The sequence below is a fragment of the Stegastes partitus genome, unplaced genomic scaffold, assembly GCF_000690725.1.
Source record: "Stegastes partitus isolate 25-593 unplaced genomic scaffold, Stegastes_partitus-1.0.2 Scaffold97, whole genome shotgun sequence".
Taxonomy (NCBI): Eukaryota; Metazoa; Chordata; class Actinopteri; family Pomacentridae; genus Stegastes; species Stegastes partitus.
The window spans coordinates 304,971-318,167 of record NW_007577828.1 but is presented as its reverse complement, the minus strand read 5'-3'; the positions used below and the strand labels follow the sequence as shown (position 1 = coordinate 318,167).

General features: G+C 42.3%; 2 protein-coding genes across 2 annotated transcripts in view; one reads left to right on the top strand and one right to left on the bottom strand.

The window, feature by feature from the left end:
- LOC103354114 (glycoprotein endo-alpha-1,2-mannosidase-like protein) overlaps positions 1–5,242 on the top strand; it is a 17,028-nt gene extending 11,786 nt beyond the window's left edge. The window contains exons 3-4 of the mRNA XM_008277386.1: positions 3,211–3,287; positions 4,606–5,242. Of these exons, the coding sequence (XP_008275608.1) occupies positions 3,211–3,287; positions 4,606–5,242 (714 nt within the window). The remainder of the gene's footprint in view (positions 1–3,210; positions 3,288–4,605) is intronic.
- Positions 5,243–6,366: 1,124 nt separating this feature from the next.
- yrdc (yrdC N(6)-threonylcarbamoyltransferase domain containing) lies at positions 6,367–13,134 on the bottom strand. The gene is made up of 6 exons (XM_008277385.1): positions 12,890–13,134; positions 9,822–10,017; positions 8,898–9,012; positions 8,680–8,799; positions 8,434–8,564; positions 6,367–7,091 (listed from the first exon to the last, which is right to left on the bottom strand). The coding sequence occupies exons 1-6, from the start codon at positions 13,053–13,055 to the stop codon at positions 7,022–7,024; spliced, it is 798 nt and encodes a 265-aa protein (XP_008275607.1). The 5' UTR covers positions 13,056–13,134; the 3' UTR covers positions 6,367–7,021.
- Positions 13,135–13,197: the final 63 nt, after the last annotated feature.

The window sequence follows — 13,197 nt, the reverse complement described above, 5'->3', positions numbered from 1 at the left end:
AACTTTTACCAATTCAAAAAGAGATTGAATACCCGTCTGCCTGTGTGCAATCTGGTCTCCATCTTCATCCTTCGTTGACCTGGGCTGTCTCGGTTTTTGCAGCAACGCTCCTTCTAACTGAGGAGGAGGATTACAATGAGGCTGGCACCTAACTGATGAATGTGGGATTAACTTTCCCAAGATTCATGGCTGGATTCATCTACCAGGATAGCCTCCTCCGTAACCCAACCGTACTCGGTTTGCAAAACAGAAAAATCATGAAATTTTTGCCTAAAAATGAAACCGTTGCTTGTTAGTTTTCTCTCCATCGGCTGACTGATTAACTGCAGCTCTACTGTAACTGAAACTACTTTCAATTTCGATTGAATTAGAAGCGGTCGAGCAACAAAATCTTTACACCTGTGTTGTGAAGTTGGAGCATAAATATGTACTTTTGGAAAAGCAGAAATGTTTGTTGACTGACATCCAAATGCACACCTCCTACTACAATATTGATCTGCAAGCAACTGCATACTATGAGCTTATGGTCAAGTTTATATAAAGGACAACTTTTGTCATGTAGCAAAAGACAATTGACCAATTAACACAGGGAGACTCATTAGAAAGATGTATTTAAATTAGGTTTTAGTGGAGAACCTCGTGGTGTGTGTTTGGCCCCTGAGGGTGTAGGACTCCACAGCATGTTTGTTTGATGGCGCTTTACACAAGAGGCTAAATTACACACGTGGAATATTTGCACAAGTAATCACAAGTTGAAGTGGAGGTGAATGGAAATGGGAACAGAGCCTGCTCACTAAAATCAAATCTAGCTTCCATCATTTCACACACACACCGCGTAGCTAAAAACACACTGACCCCTCTTCAGGTAATCCTGCAAAAAAAGGCAATGTACTTTTTTTTTTTTTTATATTATTATATAAGTTGAACAGCACCCACACACAGCTCGTGCTGTTGTGTACGGCAGACATGGAGAGCCTCCACAGCAGTGCTGCTGCTTGACCTCAGCTTGAAGTAGAGCTGAAATAGTCCTTCTGCCCAGGGGAGGGAGGGGGCGGTTTGGAGGGGACAGGGTGGAGGGGTGGAGGGGTGGAGGAGGGGGGGTTTGGAAGTTGGATGTAGGAGAAAAGGAGCAGAGGGGAAATGTGCATCATGGGTCCCATGACTCAGTTTGCGCCTCTGAACAATCTGCACCCCGAGGGGCTGTAAAAGTTCTGTCTCGTAAGTAGGCCACGCAGCTACATGCTCACAGGGGAATACGGCCCATGGGTGCCCTGCAATGGCATCAGCTTCACTTTTTTTAGTTTCCAGATGCACTGAGTAGCTTCATTTGGTCTTATGGGAAACCTCTATTGTTGTTTAAGTGACCACAGAATGAAAGCGGCACTCTTGCATAAAGGAATGTGCCAAAACTTTGTTGAAATTGATCTAATTGTGATAAAGGTCCAGACCTTTGTCTTTGTGTTGGCACACATCCCCTCCCTTAGAGCTTTCTGCATGACATGGCACTAAATTCCACTCTGCTCAGCATAAATCATGCCGGGGTTGTTCCAGGCTCATGCTGTCAATGTTTATGAGGTATTAAAATGCGTCAACTCTGTCTCATTTATTTCTAAATTACCACAGAGTAATGGGCCAGCGTGTTGGGGGGAAAATGAGCAGAGTTTTTCTAGCAGTTTGCGCTCTGCTGCGGTGAATACGAAACCACAACCGATTTATAATTTTTTTTTTATTCCCCCTCTATGGCTGATAATCATGTGGCTTCATATCCTCTAATACCTCACAGTTGGGTTCGTGTTTGTTCTCACTTTACTGGGCTGTTAAATCACAAGAGGTCCAGAGAGTTATGGCCTCGTAAACATTGATTCTGAGGTATGATTTACTTATACGGCCAACATCCCGCCTCTATCTTTATTTCAAATCAGTGTTCTGCAGGCATAGCGCATCTCATGCCGTCAGAAAGTACATTTTGTTGCACATAAAAGTTAGTGGCGCAATTGATTCTGTTTGTCTTGCCTCAATCATAAGATTTTATGTCTGCAGCTTGCGTCAATAAGTTTCAGCCTGCAATCCATTAGTGCACTATATCACACTGACAGTAGCTTGTTTTACAAAAAAAATGCGGCGTATCATATATCAAGCTGCAGATTTCTTACATTTAACAGGCACATTAGTACAAAAATGCATCTGACAAACACTGTCCTTATGGAAGTGCTTTTAAGCTGTGCTGCTGGTGGATGCTAATGTCAATCAGCTAATTGACTAATTAAGTCCAGACATGAAATACCTCAACAACTCCTTGATGCATTGCCGTGACATTTTAGCACCACAGAGCTTCTTGCATTAGCAACATATAGACTAAATGCAGTTTTTCTTCTTCTTTTTTATCAGACATAAGACAGGAATCACACAGCATGGGCTAAGGCGTCTTTGTGTAGCTCACTTGACGACATCTTACATCCATTTGTATGCTGCCATCATCTTAAAAAGCCATTTTCCTGAGCATTGTCCCCCTTGGGTGTCCACTGCCGGAAAAGTGGTGTTTCGCTTTGATCATGCATAATTCAGAGGCGCTGAATTCTCTGGCCGTAGCCTTAAAATATTCAACTTAAGCGCATTTGGGGTGCATGTCACTTGAGGTCCCTTGTGTCTGTGCTACTTTTGTTCATCAATTGTAAATAGCTGTTTTTAACAGAACCATTAACTGAGAATTACTGAAGCCTCCAGAGGGGAGGGGGGGACCAGTCAGGGTGAAAAAACATCTTCTGCAGCGTAGCACAATTTGTCATGGAAGGCTGAGAACATGGCTCGTCACCGTCCATGTAAGAGGGCAACTGTTGCGGCATTGACCTACGTCTGTATGATGCTCTTATTTACAGGTTTTTCGAAACACTGTAAACACATCATCTGTAAAACGGTAAGAAACTAGATCCCTGATGTCACAATGAAAGCTTTAGGACACTTTTTTCTCCCTTTCTCTGGATGAGGAATTAGCAGTCTGGACTGTTGGAGAAATATTTGACTTTTATGGAACTACTTCTTTCTGGCAATTTCTCAGACATTGATTACAAACCACTTGTCAGCCATTTATGAGAAGTCTCGCCCCTCTGAGAAACTGCTAATTTTGAATCAATACTTGTTAAGGTCATACATAAGTGCTGACTGTGACATCTTAACGACGAATGGAAACTAACAAGCGTCTTTCTGCACCAGGTCGCGTTTCACATCCAGCCGTACCGAGGACGGAACGACCAGAGTGTGCACGACAACATCAAGTACATCATTGACAGGTAGGAGCCCTGTCTGGCTGCACTTCATCACCGAGTCAATTCAGATAGAAAAGCATTAAGATTGCATGCACAGCAGAAGAAAAAAAAAAACAGAAGTAACAACATTGAAATACTTTTAGGATGCATTTCTGATTATGTAAGGCCGCTTTCATGACTTATGAATGAGGTTTTAAAGTAAAAGCTGTTTTTTTCCCTAACTTTTAGTATCGAGGTTAGTCTGAGAAGAAGCACCTGTCAGGTCCAAAAACGAAAAAACTCCCAAACTTTCTAAAGATATTCAGTTTCAACACATGTAAACAAGAAATGACATGCAGATTCTTTACATTTTGCTTCAGTGGTTAAGCTTATAGTACAGATGTGTGAGATAAACCGTCACTTGCTTCCATTAGCTTACTATTAAATTTAATTAATTAATCTAATTTTGTCGACTTTTTAAGCTTTTTTTTTAGCAAAATAATAATATTGTTTTCTGTATATAGTATTTTACAGTAATTTTAGATTACTGTCTGACAGACTACATGTCTATGTTATTTTAGAAACCTGTGTTTTGTATGCCTGACTGTTTGTAAGGAATATCAAAAAGATTACTTCATAGCTTAACAGCGTCATGCTCCCCAGGGGTTAAACCTTGTCCACTTCAACATGAGTGTTTTCTGTGTTAGTCTCATGTGCCATTAACTGTAAACACAGTACAGCTAATGAACTAACAGGCAGATTGCAGTGATGCTTGACCACATTAATGTTTCTCAGGGGATAAACGCTTGTGAATTGATTTGAACCTTATGCTTATCCATCCATCCATCCATCCATCCATTATCTATACACCACTTAATCCTCACTAGGATCACTGGGGAGGGGGGCTGGAGTCTATCCCAGCCGACTTAGGGCGAAGGCAGGGAACACCCTGGACAGGTCACCAGTCTATCACAGGGCTACACTTAGAGACAGACAACCAAGCACACTCACATTCACACCTAAAGACAATCTAGAATCACCAATTAACCTCAACATGTTTTTGGACCGTGTGGAAGGAAGCTGGAGAACCCGGAGAGAACCCATGCTGCACGGGGAGAATGTAAACTCCACACAGAAAGATCCCGGGTGTCCTCTCCGGGATGCGAACTGGCGACCTTCTTGCTGCGAGGCAACGGTGCTAACCACCGAGTCACCTTGCAGCCCCCTTATGCTTATGTTTTGTTTAGTTTTTTAAATCTAAAGCATCAGACCCAGAACAAAATCAGTTTTTTTTGTTTAGCCTTACAAGCTGATCAGTTTCAGGCTTGCTGCTTCTTACTTTACTCTGTTGTTTTCTTTAAAGGTATGGTGACCATGGAGCCTTCTACAAGTTTACTTCCAGCACAGGGAAGAGTCTTCCTCTGTTTTACATCTATGACTCCTACTTAACTCCACCAGAGGCCTGGTCTGAGTTCCTGACTCCCACCGGCTCCCACAGCGTGCGCGGCTCGGCTTACGACTCCGTCTTCATCGCCCTGATCGTGGAGGAGCGCCACAAGCACGACATCCTTGCGGGCGGATTCGACGGCATGTACACGTATTTCGCCTCCAACGGTTTCTCCTTTGGTTCTTCTCACCAGAACTGGAAGGCCATCAAAGCTTTCTGCGACGGGAACAATCTCCTTTTCATCCCCAGCGTGGGGCCTGGGTACATCGACACCAGCATCCGGCCGTGGAACAACCACAACACACGCAACCGGGTCAACGGCCGCTACTACGAGACGGCCCTGCAGGCGGCGCTCAACGTGCGCCCCGAGATGGTCACCATCACGTCTTTTAACGAATGGCACGAGGGGACGCAGATAGAGAGGGCGGTCCCTAAGAAAACTGTGACCCGCGTGTACTTGGACTATCAGCCACATGGACCCGACCACTACTTGGACCTGACCCGCCGCTGGGCCGAGCAGTTCAACAAAGAGAAGGAGCAGTGGCTCATGTGAGCTGGAAAAGCGTGCTCTAGTAAAAGTGTGTTTACAAATCAAAGAGAGAGAACAAATGAATGTAGAAGCTGCAGACGCGAGTGCTGATGAACGGATGTGAGTGTTCCCAGAGTGGTCGTCTTCTTTGAACTGTCCAGACTTCTAAAATGCTCTAAAGACCTGCCTCAGATCTTCTGGCATGCTTCTAATGTGAGAAGCTCCTTCCTGTTCAAAAATACAACGCGTCACCATGTAAGGGTGTCATGTCTGTCTCTACAGTGAGTTAGAACTGAAAAGTTAAAAGACTGTGTTGTTCTCAGATCCACAGCGAAAGAAGATTTCAGAGAGCTTGTTAAAATGGTGTCGAAATGGTGTTTTAAAAGCTGCAAACATGGTTCAAAAACCTTCAATGTGATTCTTAAGGAATCAAAGCTTTTCTTTGACATTTTAGAAAATACTCCTCACAAGTCGCACCAAGAAAGGAAAGACGTTTATTTCCTAATTTACCAAACTGTTGCTTTAAAAGTTGTGGTTTCATATCGTTTCAGATTTTTGTATTTGTGTCAGAAAGGCGGCACCAGCGACAGCCCTCTTAAAGAAACTACAAAAAGTATTTCAGGTGGTGAGTAAAACAGAATATCCTTCTAGTATTTATATGCTACAGTTTAGTGCTGCTCTCCAATCAAAAGTTCTCAGTTCAGGCATGGAGGCCATGAAAGTGCTTCAAGTTGTCACACCTACCAGATAATCTTAACTCTCCCTTGATGGAAATACACCATGTTCCTTCCTTGATTCACAAGAGTCAAAAAAAAAAACTAATCAGAAGTTAAGTTTTGAAAATGGAGTGGCTGTATGAATAAAAGCCTGCCATTTACTGGGCCCACTCTGTATGCATTTGATTAAGATTCTGCTGTTTTTTTTTGTTTTTTTTAAAGAGGTGCTTTCAGACAAGGCAAGCGTGCTCTTTGCTGTATCTTTAACTCTCTTTGATGAAAGCGTTTTTTTTGCTGCTACTTTTGAAAACACTTAGAATCCGACTCTCGATTTCACGCTCCATTAAGAGTCAATTATGCGTAAAATCCAGACACCTAAGAAGAAAGACAGAAATATATCTCGGGTGGCTTCTTATGTATAAAGACGTGAGGTACTGGAAAAAAAAACAACTTTAATTTTGGCTGTACAGAAGTTATACATCCATTTAAGGTTACATCAGGCACTGAAGATTAAAAAACACTCGTGCAAGTGGGCAGATTACATTAGATCCACATAAACCAAAACAACTCTGATACATTACAGTGTTTTCCAACATCTAATGTAGTCGATTGAAACTGTCCTGCAAGCGTCACGCTGAATAAATATGGGGGGTTTCCTAAAAAATAGTTTGAGTAAAATTTAAAAAAATGACCTGAAAACTCCCACCCCTTTGTTAGGACAGATTAATTAAATTAAGTGCTCACTCAATGTCTTAACCGTTACACTCTTTTTTTCAGTTGTTGCTTTAGGAACACTACATAACCTCCCTTGTTTGGTGTTTCTGAATAAATGACAGCTATGACAACTTAAACTCCCACAGAGTCCCATGAAAGATGCATAATAGAGCATAAAATACAGTCATCCAAAGACAAAGTAGACCGTAAAGCAGCCCCCAGACCGACATCGTCCATCGACTCGACTCCTTCCTGAGTTCTAGTCGTTCGTAGTAAAGACAGATTCACAAAGTATTCGTCTCGTCCTGAGTCAAAGCCAAAAGGTTGTGCGTCTCAGCATTTTGTTTTTTTTGAAGTGTGGAGAGTTCAGAGGTCATTCTTGCCCCGAGTCTTCTGACAGTCCGTATTTGCGCTCCAGCACATCGACCGTAGCAGAAAAGGCACTAAAAACAAAAAAAAAACAGAGTTACAGTCGTTTCTCATTTAACGTACCAAGTCAGCTTGAGAGTAAATGTGGGAGATGTGGGGCAGGAGGGATGTGAAGCTCAAACACACTGGACTCCAGACGGGATTTCTATCAGTTTACATATTCTATCTGCACATGCTTGCCCACATTTTCTTTAAGACATTTACAGCTATAGCTGGTGCTGCAGAAGGCCCATCTTAACCCCATTGTGATGGGGCTGTTGCTGGAGTCCCAGCAGTGGAGCAGAAACACTGACGGGTGCTTGATGCAGGTGGTTCATTAAAGGTGGTCCGTTTAGTTCATTTGGAACCACAAAAATCCTAATTCTGATGATGGCCCATAACTGAGGACAAGACTACACATATGTGACCCATCAGATCAGTCATATTGAGCCTTGGGCTATTATGGGTAAACAAAAGCGGCATGTTGCTACCACATGACGTAAATCACAGGATGGGATTGGTTGGCGATGACACATCGCTCACGACGCCTGTGCACAAGTGATTTCCGCTGCTTCTTTCTGGTGTTACAACTCATGCAGCACGTTGTATTTGACAACAATATGGAGCGTAATATTACTAATATTATACGTTACCTCCATGTAGAAAACAACTAAATGGACTGATCTAAGTAATAAACCCAACATCAATATTTTATCATGTGTTAATGTAATTCAGGCTGTATCTCTGATATAGCTCAAAGCGCAATGTGACTGATTTCGTGCAGATGGGTCACATATGGTACTTGCAAACATCCATCCATCCATTATCTATACACCGCTTAATCCTCACTAGGGTCCCAGGGGGCTGGAGTCTATCCCAGCTGACTCAGGGTGAAGGTGAAGAGAACACGCAAACTCCACGCAGAAAGATCCCGGGACGCTTCTTGCTGCGAGGCAACGATGCTAACCACTGCACCACCGCACCACCACTTGCAAACATTTATTACTAAAATCTGAGTGGTCACATCCTTCCATGAAATTTCACTGAATGACTGTTTTTTATTTCTTTGACTTGTGTGTACATAGTGTGAATGTATCAACTGATTATGCAGAGAAGAGCATTAGGACCACGTAAAAAAAAATACAAGAGTTCTGACTTTTCTCTTTTTTTCCCCCACAAAAGTCTGACTTTTTAATTTTGAGATTGAATCTGACTTTTTTCCCCTGAGAATCTGGAGTTTTGAGCTGCTCCTGTGTTACCTTGCCATAAGTTTTGCATCACTCTGCAATATGTTTTATATTCCTTATGAACAGCTGACGTTATGAAGGCCGAAATCAAACCCTTACTAAACTAAACTGGGTAATAGCAGGAACTTACCAGCCAGGTCTTATGATGCGATATTTGTCGAGCACTGACAGGTCGACCACCGTTGATCCGAGGCGGCTCTGCTGTCCTATTGGTCCACCGTCCACCACCACAGCCAGGCTGGGCCAGAGCTCCTGGAACTCCTTCAGCGGACAACACAGCAGCATTGGAGATGACATACTTCCACTTCATACACCTCTTTCTGAGCTGAAACATCCTTCCGCTGAATCGTCGGATAACTTATTTCTTTCCACTTACGTGTGCTTCCACGGTGCTGGTGTGTGAGCTGATGTTGGCGCTGGTCAGTGCGAGTGGTTCCCCACACGTCTGACAAAGCTGCCTCATGAAGGCGTGATCCGGGATACGCACGCCTACAAGCTAAGGAGCATAAGGACATGTAAACAACAGCGGAGTGACGTTTACCAATAAAAGAATTTGTCGTTTTATTTTCTGTCGTATTCATTTAAAGGCCTTACTGAAGTAAAGGGGTTCAGATCTGTGTTGAGCGCTTCAGACCTCTCGAACACCAGAGTGACGGGACCAGGAAGTAGGTCACCCAGCAGCTCTTCCTTCACCTTCACCTTACAGTACCTGTCCACGGGAAGAAAAACAAAGTTGAGCAATGTGTGCCATCGTCTGAGAAATGCCTCGCTCTGTTGGTCAGCCTGGTGTGATCTGTATTTAGCTTTGAGCTACTGTGACTAAACGTCTGCTTCATCATGGGATTCAGTCAAAACGAAATGAACAGATATTTTGATTTCTTTTTTTTTTCTTTATTTTTAACCCAAAACGCTCGTCAGCTGTGAGGATTTTCTTCGTGCTTTAACTATATTTTGGACTGAAACACGCAATGTTGTGACACAATTTCACTATGTTCTGACATTGAATAGAGCAAACGAGCGATCTGAAAACTAGCTGTCACTCTAATAAATTATAAAATAACTACTAATGGAGAATATTGCAGTTGAGCTTTTGGACGTACCCACCATCTGTATGTGTACTCCATCCATGTACAATCCGATTCAGTTTAACTCCCATAAAGGTTCCACAACCATCATAGAACTGAGACACGGCTGTGTAAAATACACTTATATTGCAAATGAATTACTGATAACAGAGGTGTTTATGTGACAGCAGGTGTACCTGTCACTCAAAATGTAAGCTGTAATGTTGTTGGAGTAGAGATCTGTGCTTCCTGTATGTGTGACTCCTCTGTGTAGGAGTAATATGTTTTTGAAAAACAGCAGGTCGAGAAACCATTTCTGAAGGACTGAACCAAAAAAAAATAACACTTAACACTTTAATTAAAAATCTGCAGCCATCTATAATGTCCACCGTCCACCAGACGACAACATGAGCCCAGATAGAAGTCAAATGAGAGCCAACGTCTCAACACTTACTTATAAATATCCTGAATTTCTCCAACACAAATCGCCAGCGGTTTCTGTCCGTTTCTCCCTTTTATGTCGTAGATCCTTCTGACAGCTTCCGAGTTTTGGGCCAGACACGCCAGACCGTAGATGGTGTCCGTGGGCACGCCAACAACGTGACCCTCTTTCAGAGCCTTCGCCGTGCAAGTCAGGATTTCAGCACCAGCTGTTGAAAACGAAAATGAGAATTAATCCACAGCAGGGACACACAGAACAGAACAGAACAGAAGGCCAAAAAAAAAACACATCATCTCCTCACTCCATTGCTCCAGATCATACAAATGAAAGGAAAAACCCGTGACCCCTACAGTGAGGGGATGCAGTGGCTCTGCTATGCTGTGAGGACACAGTGCTGCTATTGATTCACTCCACTTGGCCACTTAGAGGGAAGGGTCACTGCAGATCAATACAGAGTTGTTCTGAGTGATCACCTTTCTCCTATGATGAAGCATTTCTATCCTGATGGGAGTGGGTTCCTCCAGGAAGACAATGCCTCCATCCACAGGGCACGAGGGTTCACTGAAACAACCCTAACATACTGTTCCGGGGCAAATTTGACCCGTTATGACATCTGACAGCAGTAAAAAAGAAAAAAAAAGTGGTCAGTCTTTTAGCCTGAAGGTTGATTACTTCTCCTAAAGTGACCCAAAATACACAAATTTAAACAGTCGTGACTCGATAATCCGACACTAAATGTAAAACCTTCTGTTATGTCGGATATCAAGGCCGTCGGATTGTCAAGACGGAGGTCGAGATACAAGGAGGGCTTGATGCTTGAAGGCTCATTTGTTGTTAATTATTGTTCATAGTTGTCATCATAACTAGTGTATTGTTAGAACACTACGCATCGCTGGATTTCAGCCTAACTGACCGGTGTGATTGTGCACGTTCTGGCCACTTCCACCCCGGCTTTGACCAGTATCATCAAAACACCAAATTAAGGAATATTTCTGAAATAGAACAGTGGTCCATCCCTCCAGTAGAAGACTTGGAGAATCACTGCCAAGGCACATTAAAGCCCTTCTGATAGCCTGTGGTGGTGCCCAACATGTTACGAAGACGCTTTATGCTGGTTTATCCTTTCATTTGTCACTCGTCTGCATCTTATTTTCCTGCATGTTTAGGTACCAGTTTGAGCTCAATGATATTCAACATCCAGACATTCTGCTAAAAAAACAACAAAACAACAACACATGGAATATATGATTTGTATTGCTGTGCCACTTTGGAGATATACTGGAAGGAGAACTAGGGGAAAGAGGAGCTGCTGGTGAGATTGAAAGCCACAAAACTTTTATTTGAAGACATCACAGCAGCACTTTATGCATTATATATTACTTTTCTACATCTAAAAGCACACATTGTTATATGTGTGTGTGTGTGTGTGTGTACAGTTGAAACCAGAAGTTCACAAACACTGTATAAAAAGACACAAAAACCTTTTTTTTTCTCACTATCTGACATTAAATCAGACTAAACTTTTCCTGTTTTATGTCAGTTAGGATTACCAAAATTATGTCTATTTGCTAAATGCCAGAATAATGAGAGAAGAATTTTCTTGAGATTTCTTTTTTACTTTCTTCAAAGTCAGAAGTTTACATACACTAAGACTACTGAGTAGAGACACCCAAAGGCGGCATGGAAACTTATAAAAAATGCAATTAAGCCTAGAAATGTGGGTAATTTTTTCAGTCTCTCCTTGAACATAGTTATATCAAAATTGGAACACGAATGAATAATATCTTGGTGTAACTGTCAGAAGATTATGTAGATTCTTCGATGTGACCTTCTGAATTCTAATGTTGGAAAGCTGGAGGCACACCTGCAGATAGACATTCCCATGGTGTTTATACTGACGTGTAATTGTTTGAACAGATGAACGTGGAACCTTCATGCATCTGGAAATTGTACCCAAGGATGAACCAGACTTATGGAGGTCCACAAGTCTCTTCCTGGCTTCTTTAGATTTTCTCATGTTGTCACAGAAGGAAGCAGCGTGTTTGAGGTGTGCCTTAAAATACATCCACAGGTGTGCCTCCAATTAACTGATGTTGTTAATTAACCAATCAAAAGCTTCCAAAACCATGACATCATCATCTGGGCTTTCCCAAATAGTTTGAAGGCATAGTAATCTTAGTGTATGTAAACTTCTGACTTTGAAGAAAGTAGTAAAATATTGTCTAAAAATTTTCTCTCTTGTTATTCTGACATTTAGCAAATACAAATAATTATAGTAACTGACCTAAAACAGGAAATATTTTGTCTGATTTAATGTCAGATTGTGAGGAAAAAAAGGTTAATGTCTTTTTATACAGTGTATGTAAACTTCTGGTTTGAACTCTATACACACACGCACACATTGCAGTGTACAGTCACACACTGCATAATAATGAAATGTGGCTAAATGTTACAAGAGCATATTATAGTCAATTTAAATAACAATGCAAATTCAAAATAGCTCAATTATTACATGTGTTATTTTTGTAAACGTAAGTTTGACTTCTTCTATATTCTATATTCTACATTTTTATTTTGTTTTATTTTACCTTAATTTTATACCCTTCATTACGTTTCTGTGTTGTCTTTTTGCTTTGTTTACCACCTTTGTTGAATATTCATGCTGCTGTAACGCCTGAATCTCCCTTCTGGGATTAATAAAGTCAGTCTAAGTTAACTGGATGAGGTGTTGACACATCAGTGTACACAACAGTCTGAAAGCTGTGTCACCTGAACACATCACCCCTCACGGTCTGATCTAGTTTGGGTAAACAGCTTTATGTGCTACCTGCTGAAAGCTATTCCACTGTGAGCTCCAGGTGTGGATTTATTTTAACATCACAATGCTGCTGTTCATGCATGACAGGAAAATCCGGAATCTGATGTAACACGCTGTAATATTGACGCTGCTCAGCGCCAAAACTTCTCCAGGTTGGAGTTTCCTCAGGAGCTAAAACCTGTCAAAGTCATCCACCTCATTCCAAAACAAGCACCGAGTCGGACCCACGTGTACCGCAGCGGTGAATGACAAGCACATGTACCTGTGTGGCCCTGCTGCTGGACTGCCGGCCCATTGGAGGTCGACGGCGACAGACGCAGCACTTTGGTCTTGAGCTCTTTACACATCTCTGCTCCGAGTGGACGAGCCGAAGCGTGAGCTCCTCTGGATTTGATGAATTCAGCAGCGATGCTACAAACCGCCTTCATAAATTAAGAGTCTACGACCACCGACGGGACATTTCTCAGATGAGGAGCATGTTGTCGCCGGACGGGGAAAAAAAACCCAGAAGTCTTCCGGGTTACGCCCCGAAACGATGACGCCATTTTTCTTAAAGGGCCAGAACGCGTC

Excerpts from the sequence above, each read along its gene's own strand:
- yrdc (XM_008277385.1), bottom strand. The coding sequence starts at position 13,055 with ATGAAGGCGGTTTGTAGCATCGCTGCTGAATTCATCAAATCCAGAGGA. Across the intron at positions 9,013-9,821 it reads GAAATTCAGGATATTTATAA|GTACTGTAAGGTGAAGGTGA; the intron begins GTAAGTGTTGAG and ends TCCCGTGGACAG. Across the intron at positions 7,092-8,433 it reads CGCATCATAAGACCTGGCTG|TGCCTTTTCTGCTACGGTCG; the intron begins GTAAGTTCCTGC and ends TTTTGTTTTTAG.